Here is a 17,088-nt window from a genome sequence, read left to right on the forward strand (position 1 = left end):
AGGGCGCACCTTGAGGGAGAACTGGTAGATGGGGTTGATTTTGTTGAGGTCGTTCAGTATGAAGTAGAGCAGAGATGCCCGCTCTGCAGCTGGGCGGTAGTTCTCTCTCGCCTCGTTGATTTTAACTTCCGTGATTTTTGCCTCCACCACCTCGACACAAACAAAAGGGGTTTGAATGACACAGCAGATGGGCTCATTCCCAGCCACCAGCCTCGCTCCCTGGGAAGCCACCCAAGGGCTCTCAGCAGCAGCTGGGTGCAGGACGGGAGCTCGGGCCCCTTCTCCTGCCCTGGGCCTGCTCGGGCATGTATGACTGAAGCTGCTTTTCTCCTTGCTGGTGGGGGAGGCGCCGATCGCCCATGGCCCAGCCTCCCACGCCCCGGCTGTCAGGGCACGTCACCGAGGCAGCTCTGACCTTCTCCTCGATCTCGCTGGCTGTGTGCTTGGTGGTCTCCAGATTCTCCACCAAAGCTGTGTCTCCCAGAAAGTTCCCCGAGGCAGCCGACAGACGGGCCAGGAGCGAATCTTCCAGCTCTTTCAGAACAATCTTAAATTCGTTTTGAGACTTGGTGAGGTTCGCCTGCAAGGGGAGATGCGGTTGTCACTGCATGGCCTGGCTCTGTCCGCCGGGCACCCAGGCCTCCCTCGGGTAGTCGTGTGGCTGAGCCACGGCTCAGGCTTTGAGCAGGAGGAACGAGCTCAGGGGCTGCAAAAGCAGAGCCCCTGGAACCTCAGAGAGGCCCTGGGCCTGCTCCCAGCCTTGAGGCTTCCTGTCACGAAGACTGTAGGGGGCAGAATGGGGACAGGCGGGCCTGGGCCTCCTGAGCCCATGCACTGTGGCGGGCGGAAGGGCTGGCAGCCAGGCCATTCTTGCAGGGCAGCGCTCTGGAGCTTAGAGCCCCCTGAGGACCGCTGTGACTCATGTTCTTTAAGCAAAGCAGTCATGTGACTTAGAATTAAATTTGGGAGCTGGAAGAGGGGACAGCGGGGAAGGAAATGACCCATCCTGTCGTACGAGAAGCTGCGATGCCCCGGGACATACTGAGGCACCTTCAGAGAGAAGCAACAACACACACCGGGTTGGTGGCCCTGCTCCGGGCCTCACGGTGACCCGGCCCCCTCTGCGTGGGACGGCCCCTCCTCCCGTGTGACCGACCTTGAGGCCGTTACCTTCAGCTGTTCTAGATCTGGGCGCTCTTTGGCCACCACAGCAGCCAAGAGTTGGTCCTCGAGTCCATCCCTGGTGACCAGGAAGTTGATGAGGGTGCACTGAGCCTGCATCTCTGGCTTGTAGTGCGGGTTGAAGTACTTGGTGTGCAGGATCAGGCGGAACTTGGGGTGGTACTCCACCTCCTTGTCGCCAATCTTAATGTACCTGGGGTTAGCGGAGGAAAGGGTTAGTGGGCCTCCCAGTGGCCAGGGGAGAGGAACACAAGCACAGACCACCTTTCACCCCCGCCCCAGGCCAGGCCGCCACCTTGAGCCCTCCTTCTGGTCCCTGGAAGAGCACTGCACCTCTCCTTGTCTGTTCCTCCTCCCCGGCCTGTGACGTGGGCCCTTCTGGGAGATGCACCTGCTCTTTCCTTGGGTGGTCAGGCTCATCTTTGCAGCAGGGTTTACGCCCCTCTGGCTGCACGCTGTGCTCCTCTGGGAGCCCCGACCCAGACCCATTTGTAACATCAGTCCATCCTGGAAGCTCCCAGGACTGCAACCCGGGGTCTGCTCATCCACTGTGGGGGGTGCCTCTCTCCGACCCTACACCCTCCTCTCCCCTCTTTGTAGCTGGGCTCACTTTGAGGGGCCTCTGGCTAACTTAACCCCTCAGCACTCACACCAGGCCCTTCCCAGAGTCTAGGACCTCTGCATATCGATTTGCCACCCTGTTCTGGGTTTCTGCATGCATCTCTGCATTTAAAGGTGGCTCCTGTCAGCTCTGACATTTACGTTTTTTTAAGGTAGATTTAATTTTTTAAAATTGTAAAGTGAATAATGCGAGCTCCATGCATCAACTGATGAGTGGACAAACAAATGAGCACAGCCACACGTGGAATGTGATCCTGCCATAAAGAGGAATGAAGGACTGACACGTGCAACCACATGCATGACCCCTAAAAACATGCTAAGTAAAGGCCAGGCGCGGTGGCTCCCTCCTGTAATCCCAGCACTTTGGGAGGCCAAGGCAGGTGGATCACCTGAGGTCAGGAGTTCGAGATCATCCTGGCCAACATGGGGAACCCCATCTCTACTAAAAATACAAAAATTAGCCAGGCGTGGTGATGTGTGCCTGTAATCCCAGCTACTTGGGAGGCTGAGGCAGGAGAATCACTTGAACAGGAGGCAGAGGCTGCAGTGAGCAGAGATTGCACCACTGGACTCCAGCCTGGATGACAGAGCAAGACTCCGTCTCAAAAAACAAACAAAAAATGCTGAGTAAAAAGAGCCAGACACAAAAAGACACATGTTGCTTGATTCTATTCAGAGGAAATGTCCAGAATAGGCAAATCCACAGACACAGAAAGCAGACTAGTGGGTGTCCAGGGCTCAGGAGGGAGGGGGAATGAAGAAGAACAGTGGGTGTCCAGGGCTCAGGAGGGAGGGGGAATGAAGAAGAACAGTGGGTGTGGGGCTTCCTTTCGGGGTGCTGAAAATGTGCAACTGGACAGATGTGTTTGTACAACATTGTGAGTGTACTAAATGCTCTTGAATTGTGCACTTTAATATGGTTAATTTTATGTTGTGTGAATTTCGTGTGAATTTTTAAAGATAATGCAGTCCCAAGATTTGCAAAATGCCTAAGAACAGAAAGAAGAAAGACATCACCTCCAAGCCTCACCGTCTGGAGGTGATCACTGATAAAACGGTGGCGGAGATGTTCCTAATGGGGATGTGGCCCCTTTCCAGTCTTTCCTCGGGAGCTGGGGGCTCCTTCCCTCCAGTCGGCATTTTGTCAAAGCCCCTGCTGCTTACCAGGGAAGCAAAGGGCATTCCGGGCGTCTTCCCTACATGCACATGCCCAGGCCTCGGGCCCGAACATGTTTACCTGGCTCAAGCCACGGAGATGGAAACAACTCACTTTCCCTTTTTAATTGTGTTCCTGCCCAGTAGAGGGTCCAGCACGGGGTCCACGCTTTCGCCGATGTTCTCAATGAGCAAGGTGTCCCCTTCCGAGATGGCCTGCTCGATGACATCCAGGTAGCTGCGGGCACAGCACGGAAGCTGGTTCACGGCAGAGGGCCTCGTGATGGAGCGGTGCGCGCACGCGCCGACCAGCAGCCCCTGCCCTCCGAGCGAGACGGCGCCAAGCGAGTGGTGACCTAGGAGCCCACAACTTGTTCCCAACAGCTCACCCTTTCCTGAAAGGAGCCGAGGGGCTTCTTTGTAAACTGCCCCTGTGCTCTTATGGGAGTGGAGATGAAAATGGAAAGTTTTGCTTTGTTTTGTTTTTTGAGACAGGGTCTCATTCTCTCACCCAGGCTGGAGTGCAGTGGCGTGAGCAGGGTTCACTGCAACCTTGACCTCCCAGGCTCAAGTGATCCTCCCATCTCAGCCTCCTGAATAGCTGGAACTACAGGACTACAGGACTACAGGACTACAGGACTACAGGACTACAGGACTACAGGCTCATGCCACCACACCCAACTAGGTTTTTTTTTTTATTATTTGGAGAGATGAGGTCTCACTATGTTGCCCAGGCCGGTCTCAAACTCCTGAGCTCAAGCAATCCTCCTGCCTTGGCCTCCCCAACAGAGTGCTGAGATTACACGGATGAGCCACTGCGCCCGGCCTGGAAGCAGCTTTGAGCAGCTTTATGGCCACAGAGGCAAATGTTTTCATAGCCACACGCCATTGGATTTTCCAGCACCGCTAGGAAGACAGGGCGTCACTGTACCTGTGTCGTTTAACAGCCATTGTTTCTCATCTGTGATGAGAACACAGACCACAAGACCCAAGAACGTGACCACCTCAAGCCTCCAGCCAGCAAATGACCAAGTGGGAGGCAACCCCCGGCCTGAGCCTCCGTCTCACTCTCCTTTCCCTGCAGGAGCAGCGGGTGATGGGGACAGGGGAAGGGAAAAGAGCTCCTAATTTCATTCTTTACTACTGCTGCTGTTCCCTGGGGTCAAATTTAAAACCTGTGGGCTAGTACTTATATTTAAAGACCCACCCATCCATGGAACCAATTTGAAATGCCTAAGGCATGCTTCCGAGCAGTGGGGGGCTTTGGTCCAGGTCCTGCGCCTGCACACACCTCTTCTGTCCCAGGCGGATGGCTTTCAGTTCACTGCTGTATTTGTTTTTGATCCACTTGATTCCTTGGAGCTGGGCGTCCACAATCAGCGGCCACCGCTCGGTGTTGCACAGGATGGTGGCATTCTCGGTGGACATGCGGTCGCTGGGGAGGCCCTGGTTGTTCCAGGTGGCCACATCCGCATCATCTGTCAGCAGGCTCAAGGGATCCAGGCCATTTGTGATCGGGATGGGGACCTGCCCAGGGAGGCACACTTTCTTAGAAGGGGTGATGCGACCTTATTACTAGAAAACAGCTCTCCAAATCATGCTGTGTCTGGTGCTGCGGTTAGGGGTGGACCAGCCGGACGACCTGGGAGAAGCCAGCCATTTCCATCACTCTGGACAGAGCAGCTTTGTAACTCAGCCAGAAATGACGTCAGCACAGCAACACTGGGCCATGTTCTTTTTTTTTGCCCCCAGACAGAGTCTTACTCTGTCACCCAGGCTGGAGTGCAGTGGCGTGATCCTGGCCCACCGTAACCTCTGCCTCTCGAGTTCAAGAGATTCTCCTGACTTAGCCTCCCAGGTAGTTGGGATTACAGGTGCCCACCAACACACCCAGCTAATTTTTGTAGTTTTAGTAGAGATGAGGTTTTACCATGTTGGCCAGGCTGGTTTTGAACTCCTGACCTCAGGTGATCCGCCCGCCTTGGCGTCCCCAAAGTGCTGGGATTACAGATGTGAGCCACCACGCCCAGCCTAATTTTTGTATTTTTAATAGAGATGGGGTTTCACCATGTTGGCCAGGCTGGTCTTGAACTCCTGACCTCAGGTGATCTACCCACCTCAGCCTCCCAAAGTGCTGGGATTACAGGCGTGAGCCACCGTGCAATGCCACTGGGCTACATTCTTATCCCCAAAGGGGCCTGAGCCTCATCACAGAAGTCAAGGTGCCGTGTGGCTGGTTCTGCCCTGCTGGGACCTCCCCAGATTTCCTGAGTGATGAATAGGACTCCACTTTTTTTTTTTTTTTTAAAAGACTAGGTCTTGCTCTATCACCCAGGCTGGATTGCAGTGGTGCGATCTCTGCTCACTGCAACCTCCGCCTCCAAGGTTCAAGCGATTCTCCTGCCTCAGCCTCCCCAGTAGCTGGGATTAAGACGCTCCCCACCACATCTGGCTAATTTTTTTTTTTTGTATGCTTAATAGAGATGGGGTTTCACCATGTTGGCCAGGCGGCTCATGAACTCCTGGCCTCAAGTAATCCGTCCGCCTCGGCCTCCCAAAGTGCTGGCATTACAGTCGTGAGCCACCGCGCCTGGCCAGGACTCCACTCCTTACCTTTAAGTTATGTATGTAAGGGATCCAGAATTTCTCCATCAGCTCATTCCGGTATTTCTTGGTGAAGTAGCCCACGTAGGACACGAAGGCAGAGATGAGCAGGACGTCCCCACACAGTGTGACCCCCTGGCTCCTGAAGTTCTCCACAGACTCAGCCCAGCGGACATTTTCCGATGCTAATCCCCCCACCAGCCTGAAGTGGAATGAGAGAGAATAAAACATATTTGCATCGGTGAAAGGACTGGACCAGACAAGCCTCCACCTCTGCACCTCTGTGAATCTTCAGAGTTTCCCGTTGGCACCTGGCTCAGTGGCTCAACGATGAAAATGCTTTTGGGGAGTTTTGGGGAGGAAATGCTTTAGAGAAGCCCAAATCATGTTTCTTGGCTGAGCGTGGTGGCTCACGCCTGTAATCGCAGCACTTTGGGAGGATGAGGCAGGTGGATCACCTGAGGAATTTGAGACCACTCCGGCCAACATGGTGAAACCCCATCTCTACTAAAAATATAAAAATTAGCTGGGCGTGGTGGCGTGCATCTGTGGCCCCAGCTACTCAGGAGACTGAGGCACAAGAATTACCCGGGAGATGGAGGTTGCAGTGAGCCAAGATCATGCCACGCACTGCAGCCTGGGTGACGGAGTGAGACTCTGTCTCCAAAAAAAATTAAAAAAAAAAAAAAGAAAAAGACATGCAGGGTGTCAAGGCTCAGAATGAAAACAAGCACAGGAAATACCTCATTGATAATTTTTATATTAGTTACCTGTTGAAATAATATCTTGGATATTTGGGGTTAAATAAAATTATAACTATTTCTTTGTACTTAAAAATGTTTTTTTTTTAGAGATGGGGTGTCACTATGTTGCTCAGGCTGGTTTCAAACTTTCAAACTCCCACCTCAGCCCTCCAAGTGCTGGGACTACAGGTGTGCACCGCCATGCCTTTTTTTTTTTTTTAGACAGTTTCACTCCTGTTGCCCAGGCTGGAGTACAATGGCACAATCTTGGCTCACTGCAACCTCCACCTCCTGGGTTCAAGTGATTCTCTTGCCTCAGCCTCCCAAATAGCTGGGATAACAGGCGCCGCCACCACACCCAGCTAATTTTTCTATTTTTAGTAGAGATGGGGTTTCACCGTGTTGGCCAGGCTGGTCTTGAACTCCTGTCCTCAGGTGATCCACCCACCTTGGCCTCCCGAAGTGCTGGGATTACAGGCGTGAGCCACCATGCCCGGCTTGCCTGGCTAGTTTTGGTATTTTTAGTAAGATGGGGTTTCATCATGTTGGCCAGGCTGGTCTTGAACGCTGACCTCCAGTGATCCACCTGCCTCAGCCTCCCAAACTGCTGGGATTACAAGCATGAGCCACTGCACCCAGCCAGCCTCTGTACTTTTTAAATGTGGCTGCTGGAAAAGTTAAGGTGACACATCCACATCTGGCATTATGTCCCTAGTGGACGACACTACTCTGGAGTCCCAAACCGTGATGTAATCCGTGAAATGACTGTCTGCTGGCTGCAAAGTGACCCTGGAAGCCACGTGGTGGGTGACAGTGGGTTATGACCAAGTAATGCCCCTGGAGCAAGCCCCGTGGGACCCAGTGTCCCAGGCCAGCGTGGGTTACTTGGAACCACGCGATAGGTCATATTTTGTGGAGGCCCCTGACTATGCAGGAGGCCAAGGTTTATCCTAATTACTTTGAGCTCAAGAAGTCAAAGTGGCAACCTGGCTGCTTCCACCTGGACTTCCTCCTCTTCCTCCCAAGGCAGTTGTGTGGGCTTGTCCCTTTTCAGGGGTCTGAGAGCAGGAGGGTGGTCTCGGGGAGGAGCCAATACCTGTTCGCCAGTAAGATCACCCTGTTCGTGGCATCGGCCTCCTGCTGACACTTGATTTTCTCAGCCGTTGCTTTTTCAAACGCTGAGGTTAGGTTGCTCAGGTTGGCGTTAAGTTCCTGCAAAACCAAGTTGGAAAGCTGCTGGAAAACCCCACGAGGCATCTGTAGCACGCTGCAGCGGCAGCAGGGCTGGGTCCTGTGAGCATTGAGTGTCTAAGAGGCTCCCATAAAGGCTGAGAGCCCTCTGGAGCATGGAGGCCAAGGACACCAAGCAGCTCCCGGCACCGTCTGGCCCCTGCCTCTGCCTGCATCCTCTCACGCTGCTGAATAATTCACGACGGCGGGCCGTGCCAACCCATTTTAAACAGAGATATTGACCGGCAGCGCAAGCAAGTGGCTCTGGTGTTTCACAGAGACGGGAGCGAGCCGGCACTTACGGCAATCTTGTTTTTGATCCGGGACAGCTTCTCTTGCGCCTCTGCCAGCTCTGCATTAGCCTCCTCCAAGGCCTGCCTCTTGGGCGCCACGTCGCAGTAGACCTCGTAGAAGCGGACGATGTTGATGCACCAGGAGCAGAGGCCGGCGGCGGCCGTGGACTTGGAGCGGATGAACTCGGGGTCGAACGTCGGGTTGCCTTGGTAGGGCCTAGCGAGAGAACACCAGTGGGCCGGAGTCGTCACCCTGTCCTGCTCCGGCAAAATGGGCCCAGAGAGGCTGAGTGTCTTGCCCAGGGTGGCACAGCTCTGGAGGGGCAACGCTGGGATTCACACAGTCAGGCTGGCCCTAGAGGCCATGCCCCACTGGCTCCACTCTGCCACTCCCATTGCCCCACAGTGGCATTGCCCAGTTTTCCAAGTCGGGCACCAGGAGACTAAAACTATAAGGTTAAGAGGGATGAGACGCAGAAGAGATGATGTGGCAGGTGTTATACTTTGGGGGATGGTACAGTGACCAAGAAAAATGCCCATAGGTGCAGCTTAGGCACTGTAGAAACTAGTGTTTTTAAAAATGACACCAACATCATTATATATGAACTGAACTGCCTGCAGAAAGAAATCTGAATGGATAATTCAAAATGTTCATTGAAACGTGATTGAAATTGAGGTTGGGAACAGAGCCCATCATTTCTCGCTCTGGTCTACTTATGCTTTGTGTAGGCTAATATTAAAATGAGCGTGCATCTCCCAGACACACACCACACCGTGTGGGCAGGGAACAGTGCAGAAGCTTGCGGGGTGATAGGAGGAGGCATTTATTGAGGCCTCATTTATAACAGCAAAACAAAAACAGCCTAAATACCCAATGAAGCAGGAAGCGCTAAGTAAATTATGATTCCCGTATGGTGAGATCATACATACAAAAGTTAAGAAAATCATATTTATTGGTTTTTTTTTTTTTTTGGAGACAGGGTCTCACTGTGTCGCCCAGGCTGGAGTGCAGTGGTGTGATCACGGCTCATGGCAGCCTTATCCTCCTAGGCTCAAGTGATCCTCCCACCTTAGCCTCCTGAATAGCTGGGACTATAGGCACATACCACCACGACTGGCTAATTTTAATTTTTTTTTGTCAAGACGGGGTCCTCTTTGTTGCCCAGGCTGGTCTCGAACTCCTGGGTTCAGGTGGTTCTCCTGCTTTGGCCTCTCAAAATGCTGGGATTAAAGATTAAAGGTGTGGGCCACCGTACCCAGCCTTGAAGTGTTTTATTGTTTTTGTTTTTGAGATGGAGTCTCACTCTGTTGCCCAGGCTGGAGTGCAGTGGTGTGATCTTGGCTCACTGCAAGCTCCACCTCCCAGGTTCAAGTGATTGTTATGCCTCAGCCTCCCGAGTAGCTGGGACTACGGGCATGCACCACCGTGCCTGGCTAAGAAGTGTTTTTAATAACATAGGGAAAAGTGTTGGTTTTTTTTTTTTCTTTTTGGTGTGATAATATTAAGTAAAAAAAGCGGAATAAATATATGTGTACAGTATTATCTTTTCTTTTTGAGATGGAATCTCACTATGTCGCCCAGGCTGGATGCAATGGCGTGATCTCGGCTCACTACAACCTCTGACTCCTGGATTCAAACGATTCCCCTGCCTCAGCCTCCTGAGTAGCTGGGATTACAGGCATGCGCCACCACACCGGGCTAATTTTTGTATTTTTAGTAGAAACGGGGTTTCACCATGTTGGCCAGGCTGATCTCAAACTCCTAACCTCATGATCCCCCTGCCTAGGCCTCCCGAAGTCCTGAGATTACAGGTGTGAGTCACAGCGCCCAGCCCAGTATTATTTCAACTATATGTTAAAAAACAAAAACAAACAAAAAAAAACCTTAGAAAAAAGACGGAAAAGAAATAGATCAAATGTTGATTGGCGGTGGCACACCCTGGTGTAGCCCTCCAGGCGTTCTTGTTGGTTTCTCTTATACTTTATTCTTTACTTACAAGATGTCTCGCAGCAGTCCCACCCTCTTCCTCCCACATGGAGCTGAGAGGTTTTGGGATCCTAGCTGGGGTCACTGGGGTCTGGTCTTTCTCAGTCTGGGCACCCTGAAGTTGGCCTCCTAGGGGATGGCCAGTGAGGAGCCACACGGGGTGGGGAACAGGCTGGGCACTTACAGAGTGGAGCACCCCAAGAATGCCAACGTGTTGACATTTATGGGATGAAAGGCGGAGTCCCCATGGCACCCTTCCCAAGTCCCATGGCTCATCCCAGAAGGAGCCGTTGCCAGTCCTGCCCCTCCAGATGTAGGACCTTTACAGTCAGGCCAGCAAAAGAAAGATGCATGGCAGAGCCCCAGGCCTGTGGCCACTCGCTGTGCGTGCCTGTGTGCATGTGTGTGCGCACATGTGCATCTGTGCACATGTATATTTTGTGTGTACTGCATTCATGTGTACACATGTTCATGTGTGCATGCATGTGCATGCTTGTGTGTGTACATGTGTATGTGAGCACATGTGTGTGCACTTTCTGTGCATTCATATGTACATATGTGCATGCATGTTTGTGCTTATATGTACACATGTGTGCGCATGTATGTTTATATCGTGCACTGCATTCACGTGTACATGTGTGCACACGTGTGATTATGTATACATGTGTATGTGTGCACATGTGTGCATTTTTTATGCGTGCATGTGTGCATTGCATTTGTGCTCACATGTATTCATGTGTGCAATACATGTGCTCATGTGGTCAGCTGCTCTCACAGGGGCTGACCTCTGTGGGGCCTGGCCGGCCTCTCTCTCAGACCTGTGGCCTGAGGGTTCCCACTGCTGAGCTTGTCAGCTGTGTTCTTGGGGTGCTGTATGGGGAAGGGGTTGCCTAGATTTTGAGCCACAGGCCCCAGGAGCCTGAGGCCACACTTCACCCTCAGCACCCTGCCTTGGCCTGATGGAGAATCGGAGGGAAGCCCCGGCCGCAAGGCCCAGCCCCGACTCACTTGAAGGCCTTCAGGCAGGCCTCGGGGATGTGCTCCTTGTCGAACTTCTTCAGGGAGTCTAGGAAGGTGTCCACCTTGCCCATCATGATCTTGGCCGCCTTCCAGCTCTTGTCCTTGGGGATCCTGCCCCCAGGTGCGGTCAGAATCATGACGGCGGCGGTGACGTTGACCACGGCATCTGGGGGGGACCCGAAGGACTTCAGCTCTGTCAGGTTGTTCTGCAAACGACAGACAGGATGGGTCCGACGGGAGTTTGGACTGGGTCCTCGGCGATGCCCCAAGGAAGCCGCCGTGAGCGCGTCACCACCCATGCCAGCAGTGAAGGCCGTTTCCTCTCCACCCAGGCCAGGGGGCCCCTTTCTTTCTCTCCCCCTTTACCTTATTCAGAGTGTCCAGAGCCTCCTGGGCTGCCAGTAGGGCCGGTTCTGCTTTGGCCAGATCCGTTTCACAGGCCTTTTGCTTCTCGGTGACATTCTGGAAGGAAGATGGACAGGAGAGGTTACTGCAGGTCTGTCCATCTACCTGTGGGGGCGTGTACGTGCATGTGTGTATGTGTGTGCATGCATGTGTGTGCATGAGTATATGTGTGCATGTGTGTGCATGTATGTGTATGTGCATGCGTGTATGTGCATATGTGCATGTGTAGGCAGCAGTGGTGAGGGGCGGCCCAGGCCCCAGCAGGTCTGAGCTCCACAAAAGAGGCTGCCCCTCTGGCTACCACTCACATTTGCTGCGTTTGCTGACTGAGCTCCTTTGCCAACATCCCTCCGTGTGTACTTGGCCCCTGTCTGGAGCCCACCATCCTCCCTGCCTCCTCTGCTCTGCCCCACAGCGCTCAGGGCAGAATGAGCAATGCCTTGGCAGTTGGGTGGGATTCTTGAGTTCCAAGATGGGAGGGGAAATCCAGGGGCCACCCAGACCACCCTGACTTTGCAGTCTTATTGTTTCTGGGGCTGTTTCATAATCCATCCAAAATGGAACATCTCAGAGTATATAGCTTACCCCCCGCCCCAAGAAAGTAGCAACTCCTTCATCCATGCACATACTCATTCATTCACTCAGGAGACAGTGGGCAACGACTGGAACGCTCTTAAATAATTACCCAGACGTGGGACTGACGACAAAAAAAGCACCCAGGGAGGGGTGATGAGAAGCTACACCACTGATGCTGTGACCTTCAGGCTCCAAAGATGATGAAGACACTCCGCCTAAGCAGTGGTTCTCAACCTCAGCCACCCCCAAAACCAGCAAGGAGCCCACCCGAGGCCAGTAACGTCCTACCTTCTGTGGCGGGGGTAGGGGGGTCTGGTGCCGCACGTTTGAGGACCAGGCTCCAGCCAGGTCTTCTCAACCCCTCCCATGCTCATGGATCGCAGGCATTTCGTTAACATGCAGGCCCTATTGAGCAGAGCTAAGCTGGGGCCCGAGAGCCTGCATTTCTCACAAGCTCCTGGTGAGGCTGCCACCGTGGGCTGAGGGCTGAATGTTGAGGAGCTCGGCCACAGGGATGGGCGTTAATTCTTTTTTTTTTTTTTTTTTTTTTTTGAGACGGAGTCTCGCGCTGTCACCCAGGCTGGAGTGCAGTGGCCGGATCTCAGCTCACTGCAAGCTCCGCCTCCCGGGTTCACGCCATTCTCCTGCCTCAGCCTCCCGAGTAGCTGGGACTACAGGCATCCGCCACCTCGCCCGGCTAGTTTTTTGTATTTTTTTTTTAGTAGAGACGGGGTTTCACCATGTTAACCAGGATGGTCTCCATCTCCTGACCTCGTGATCCGCCCATCTCGGCCTCCCAAAGTGCTGGGATTACAGGCTTGAGCCACCGCGCCCGGCCGATGGGCGTTAATTCTAAGGAAAGCCTGCCTCTGAATGGGGGTCCTCACCTGGGAGAGACGACTCCTTCGGGGTCCCACTGGTTTAGGAACCTTGTCCTTCTATGTAAGTCTCAGCCTTTCCTATGCCTGTCGGTGGCACCTGAATGCATGGGGAAGCTCAGGAGGCCTGGCCAGCGCAGCAGCCGTCCTGAGGCCACGCTGGGCTGCCTTCACCTACCTTATTGATGACCTCGACCTTGACTTCTTCCTCGTCAGCAATGGCCTTCTCTTTGCTGACCTTCTCGGTCTCGACGCCGACCACCTGGATCAGTTTATCTGCACTCTCATTCTTCTGCTTGAGCTCAGCCTCCTGAATCGCCAGCTTCGCTTTCAAGTCATCCACCTGGGGAAGGAGAAACCAAGAAACAGCAAGCGTGGGCCGCAGCCAACATACGCCGCCCTGCACTGGGCAGACGAGGGGTGGGAGCCACAGAGGGGCAGAACGGCAGGGCTGTGTCTTACGACTCCCAGTGACTCGGTTTGGAGAGTCTTTTCAATATCTTAAAAGCAGGTATTGAGCTCTGACTGTGTACACAGGGTCACAAGTATGAGACATTCCTGGTGCTCAAAGGAGTTGGCAAGGTGACTGAAAAGAAAAATATCAGCTGCAGCCCGGGCAACATAGTGAGACCCTGTCTGTATAAATAATAATAAAAAATATAGCCAGGCATGGTGGCCTGCACCTGTGGTCCCAGCTACCTGGGAGGCTGAGGTGGGAGGATCGCTTGAGCCCAGGAAGTTGAGGCTGCAGTGAGCCATGATCGCACCACTGCATTCCAGCTTGGATGACAGAGCGAGACTCTGTCTCAAATGCCAGCTGAGTTGCAGTGCTGAGCAGGGCTGGCCAGAGCCTCTCCAGGCTGGTGGGAGAGTGACAGCAAGAGTTTGTGGGGGGGGGGCAGGGGTGCGAAAGCTCCCCCGGAAGCGAATGGGAGGCGCCAGTCTGTTCACAACTCCAGCAGGGAGGTGGCAGCTGTTTTCAGGCCCCCTCACAGGTGTCAGTGGTGGGCAATAAAGATGAAGGACTGGGACTGCATGATGGAAGAGGTCTGAAGCAGGCAGAACCCTTACATATCAACACAGCATGAAGGAAAGGATCCAGGGAGGCTTTTGAGCCGGGCACCATGGTATGAATGGCACTTATGAATGAACAGATGCATATTTATTGACCACATTGGGCATGATGATCAAATCTCACCACACATGGGGCAGGTGCCATCCCCTGTGTAATGTGCCCTCTGTATGATCAACATTGTGAAAGTATTTTGAGCCTGTTTTTTCGTTACGACAAGTATACTAACCCTGGCCTAGGAGTGAATGCTTCTCAAAGGCAGGAGGCTCATCTTACTTTCAGCAGTGCTGAGCCCCGGTGTGACCAGCCCGTAGAAGCCTGTGACAGTAGCGGCTCCTGCGAGGCCTCCGGGGGACGGCACAGGAGCTGGCAGCTGGCCCCCCTCTCCTACCTGGGAAGCTGTGCTCTGCAGCTTCATCAGGCCGTTCTCCAGCCTCTCGATTTTGGCAACAAGCTCCATTCTCTTCTTGGCCAGCAGGTTCTGGTAGAGTTTGATCTGCTCCAGAAAGGTTTTGGGTGTGGTGTAGTTGTAGCGCCTCTCAGTAGCCAGGTACACCCTGGACATCTCGTTGACTGTGGTGTGCACGTAGGACATGAAGAAGCTGATGGAGGCCTTGACTTCCCGCTACAAAGAGGAGACAGCCAGTCATCCCTGGGAACCCATCCTGCAAATCAGCAAAGTGGAGCTCCCCGGACTCACCAGGAGCCCTGGACAAGGTGCCCCGAGACCAACCTCAGTGTCTTCGACTGCCCAAAGGGGCTCCTGAAAGCAACAGATCCTGGGGCTCTTGTGGGCATTGCACCATGGAAAGGTTTAGCTCAGTGCCCAGGACACAGCAGAGCTTATTATCATTATCTCTGACACACACACGCATACAGGAGTTTGAGACCAACCTGGCCAACATGGTGAAACCCCATCTCTACCAAAAATATAAAAAGTTAGCCAGGTATGGGGGCGCACATGCACATACACGCATACACGCACACATGCACACATATATGTGCACACACATTCACACACCTGCATCTATACATGTGCACACGCATTCACACACCTGCATCTGTACACGTGCACACGCATTCACACGCCTGCATCTATACACGTGCACACACATTCACACACCTGCATCTATACACGTGCATTCACACACCTGCATCTATACACGTGCACACGCATTCACACGCCTGCATCTATACACGTGCACACGCATTCACACACCTGCATCTATACACGTGCATTCACACACCTGCATCTATACACGTGCACACGCATTCACACACCTGCATCTATACACGTGCACACACATTCACACACCTGCATCTATACACGTGCATTCACACACCTGCATCTATACACGTGCACATGCATTCACACGCCTGCATCTATACACGTGCACACGCATTCACACACCTGCATCTATACACGTGCATTCACACGCCTGCATCTATACACGTGCACACGCATTCACACACCTGTATATATACGCGTGCACATTCACAAACCTGCCTACCTGAAAAAGTACAAGGCTGAGAATATGTTTTCATATCCCAGGTAATTCTGCAAATATTTATTGTTCATTACTAAGGCTGGGTCCTGGGATTTAGAACCTTTTTCCCCAGCCCTCTGGGCCTGCCCATCTACCTGAAGGCAGGCACTGGGAGCTTTGCCCCAGAAATTGTCTCAGCAATGTTAATTTTAATTCAGGCCATTTTGAGAAGTAATGAATTCATCCAACACACACATTTCAGGATGCACATATAGTGCTGGTGATGGGGCCAATGCCTGTTTCTAGGAAGTCTCTGCCTCGGGAACTAGAAACCCAAATCTATGCTCCAAGGGACACCTCTGAGCTGCAGAGTTACTGGGAGTGGCCAGTCTCATAAATGGAAGCTCTGCTGGCAAGCAGGCTCTTTCCCCATCTTTAAAAAACTAGGAAAAAGAGAAGCCAGTTTCAGGTTTATTCTAGTCTACTTAATAACTGCATATGTGTTCAAAAGAAGTAAGACATGGTAATAAAGGGTGGTTTATTCCAAGGGCTGCTCACGCCCCCTACTGAGTTGGTCAAAAGTGAGCCAGGGTTTACAGTTAATTTCCAGCCAAGCATTGAGCTCCAACAATGAACATGGGCACCATCTTTCATTGTTTTTTTGTGTTTTTTTTTTTTTTTTGAGATGGAGTCTTGCTCTTTCGCCCAGGCTGGAGTGCAGTGGCACAATCTCGGCTCACTGAAACTTCCGCCTCCTGGGTTCAAGCGATTCTCCTGCCTTAGCCTCTGGAGTAGCTAGGATTACAGGCACGCACCACCACACCTGGCTAATTTTTTATATTTCTGGTAGAGATGGGGTTTCACCATGTTGGCCAGGTTGGTCTCGAACTCCTGACCTCAAGTGATCCGCCCGCCTTGGCCTCCCAAAGTGCTGGGATTACAGGTGTGAGCCACCACCCCCGGCCTTGGGCACCATCTTTCAATGAAGAGAGACTGCAATGATGGACCTGTCATTTCCCCTGAGGTGCACGAGGCAATGGCATGTGCCCTTGTATATACTTATCCCAGCAAATACAGGCTCTCCAGCCAGTGCTCAAGGAAAGGTAGAAAGCCTGAGTGGCCGGATCTGTCCGCACGCTGCGTGTCCTCAGCCCTCCTGAACTGACCCTGGAGCCTTGGCCACACAGGGGCTGATTGGAAACCACCCCTCGCTGGCACAGGACTGCAGGACAATGAAACAAAAATACCCAACAGCCCACCTTGGTTTACAATTCTGATGGTTTGTTCATCGTGAATTTTTTAGCGCTAATTTTGATTTTCAAAAATATTACATTAAAACCTCACTTATCTTGATGCCTGAGGTTTCTCGTAGCCTCTTAAACATTGAGCCCAAGGTGGACGCCTCACTTGGCTCACCCTAGTCCCAGCGCCCTTCTCTCCCAGGGAGCCAGCCCTTGGACCTGTCCTTGTCCTCTGGGCTCTGCACTCTGGCAGAAGTGGCCTCAGTGACTCACCGGAATTCCCTCGGTCTCCTCCAGGAAGCGCGCACTGACGGACACCAGGGCATCTTCCGGCCACTCATGGAACCAGTCGATGGCCGTGCAGTTGACCACAGCTGGGAATTTTCTGGCTCGTACCCGCAGCACGGAGCCCACAGGGGAGAAACACAGGATCACCTGGGTGTGGGAGACAAAGATGCGCTGGCCACTGGGACTGCAGTGCTGGGGCCTAATCCATCACTCTGCAGAAAGCTCTTCCAGAAATCCACGCTCCCTGCCCGGCTCAGCCGCCCAGGGTCTGGGGAGCGCAATCCTAGTTCTGGGTTTGAAGGGCGG

General features: G+C 53.0%; 1 protein-coding gene across 1 annotated transcript in view; it reads right to left on the reverse strand.

The window, feature by feature from the left end:
• Positions 1-17,088, reverse strand: part of LOC105469383 (dynein axonemal heavy chain 17) — a 152,411-nt gene that overhangs the window by 29,325 nt on the left and 105,998 nt on the right. The window contains exons 56-68 of the mRNA XM_071081739.1: positions 16,768-16,929; positions 14,158-14,391; positions 12,873-13,037; positions 11,202-11,297; positions 10,824-11,041; positions 7,838-8,045; positions 7,402-7,517; positions 5,572-5,764; positions 4,250-4,485; positions 3,074-3,196; positions 1,171-1,375; positions 416-580; positions 10-150 (exon numbers count right to left, since the gene is read on the reverse strand). Coding sequence (XP_070937840.1) covers positions 10-150; positions 416-580; positions 1,171-1,375; positions 3,074-3,196; positions 4,250-4,485; positions 5,572-5,764; positions 7,402-7,517; positions 7,838-8,045; positions 10,824-11,041; positions 11,202-11,297; positions 12,873-13,037; positions 14,158-14,391; positions 16,768-16,929 — 2,262 coding nt within the window. The remainder of the gene's footprint in view (positions 1-9; positions 151-415; positions 581-1,170; positions 1,376-3,073; positions 3,197-4,249; positions 4,486-5,571; positions 5,765-7,401; positions 7,518-7,837; positions 8,046-10,823; positions 11,042-11,201; positions 11,298-12,872; positions 13,038-14,157; positions 14,392-16,767; positions 16,930-17,088) is intronic.

Source organism: Macaca nemestrina, chromosome 17 (genome assembly GCF_043159975.1).
Source record: "Macaca nemestrina isolate mMacNem1 chromosome 17, mMacNem.hap1, whole genome shotgun sequence".
Classification (NCBI taxonomy): domain Eukaryota; kingdom Metazoa; phylum Chordata; class Mammalia; order Primates; family Cercopithecidae; genus Macaca; species Macaca nemestrina.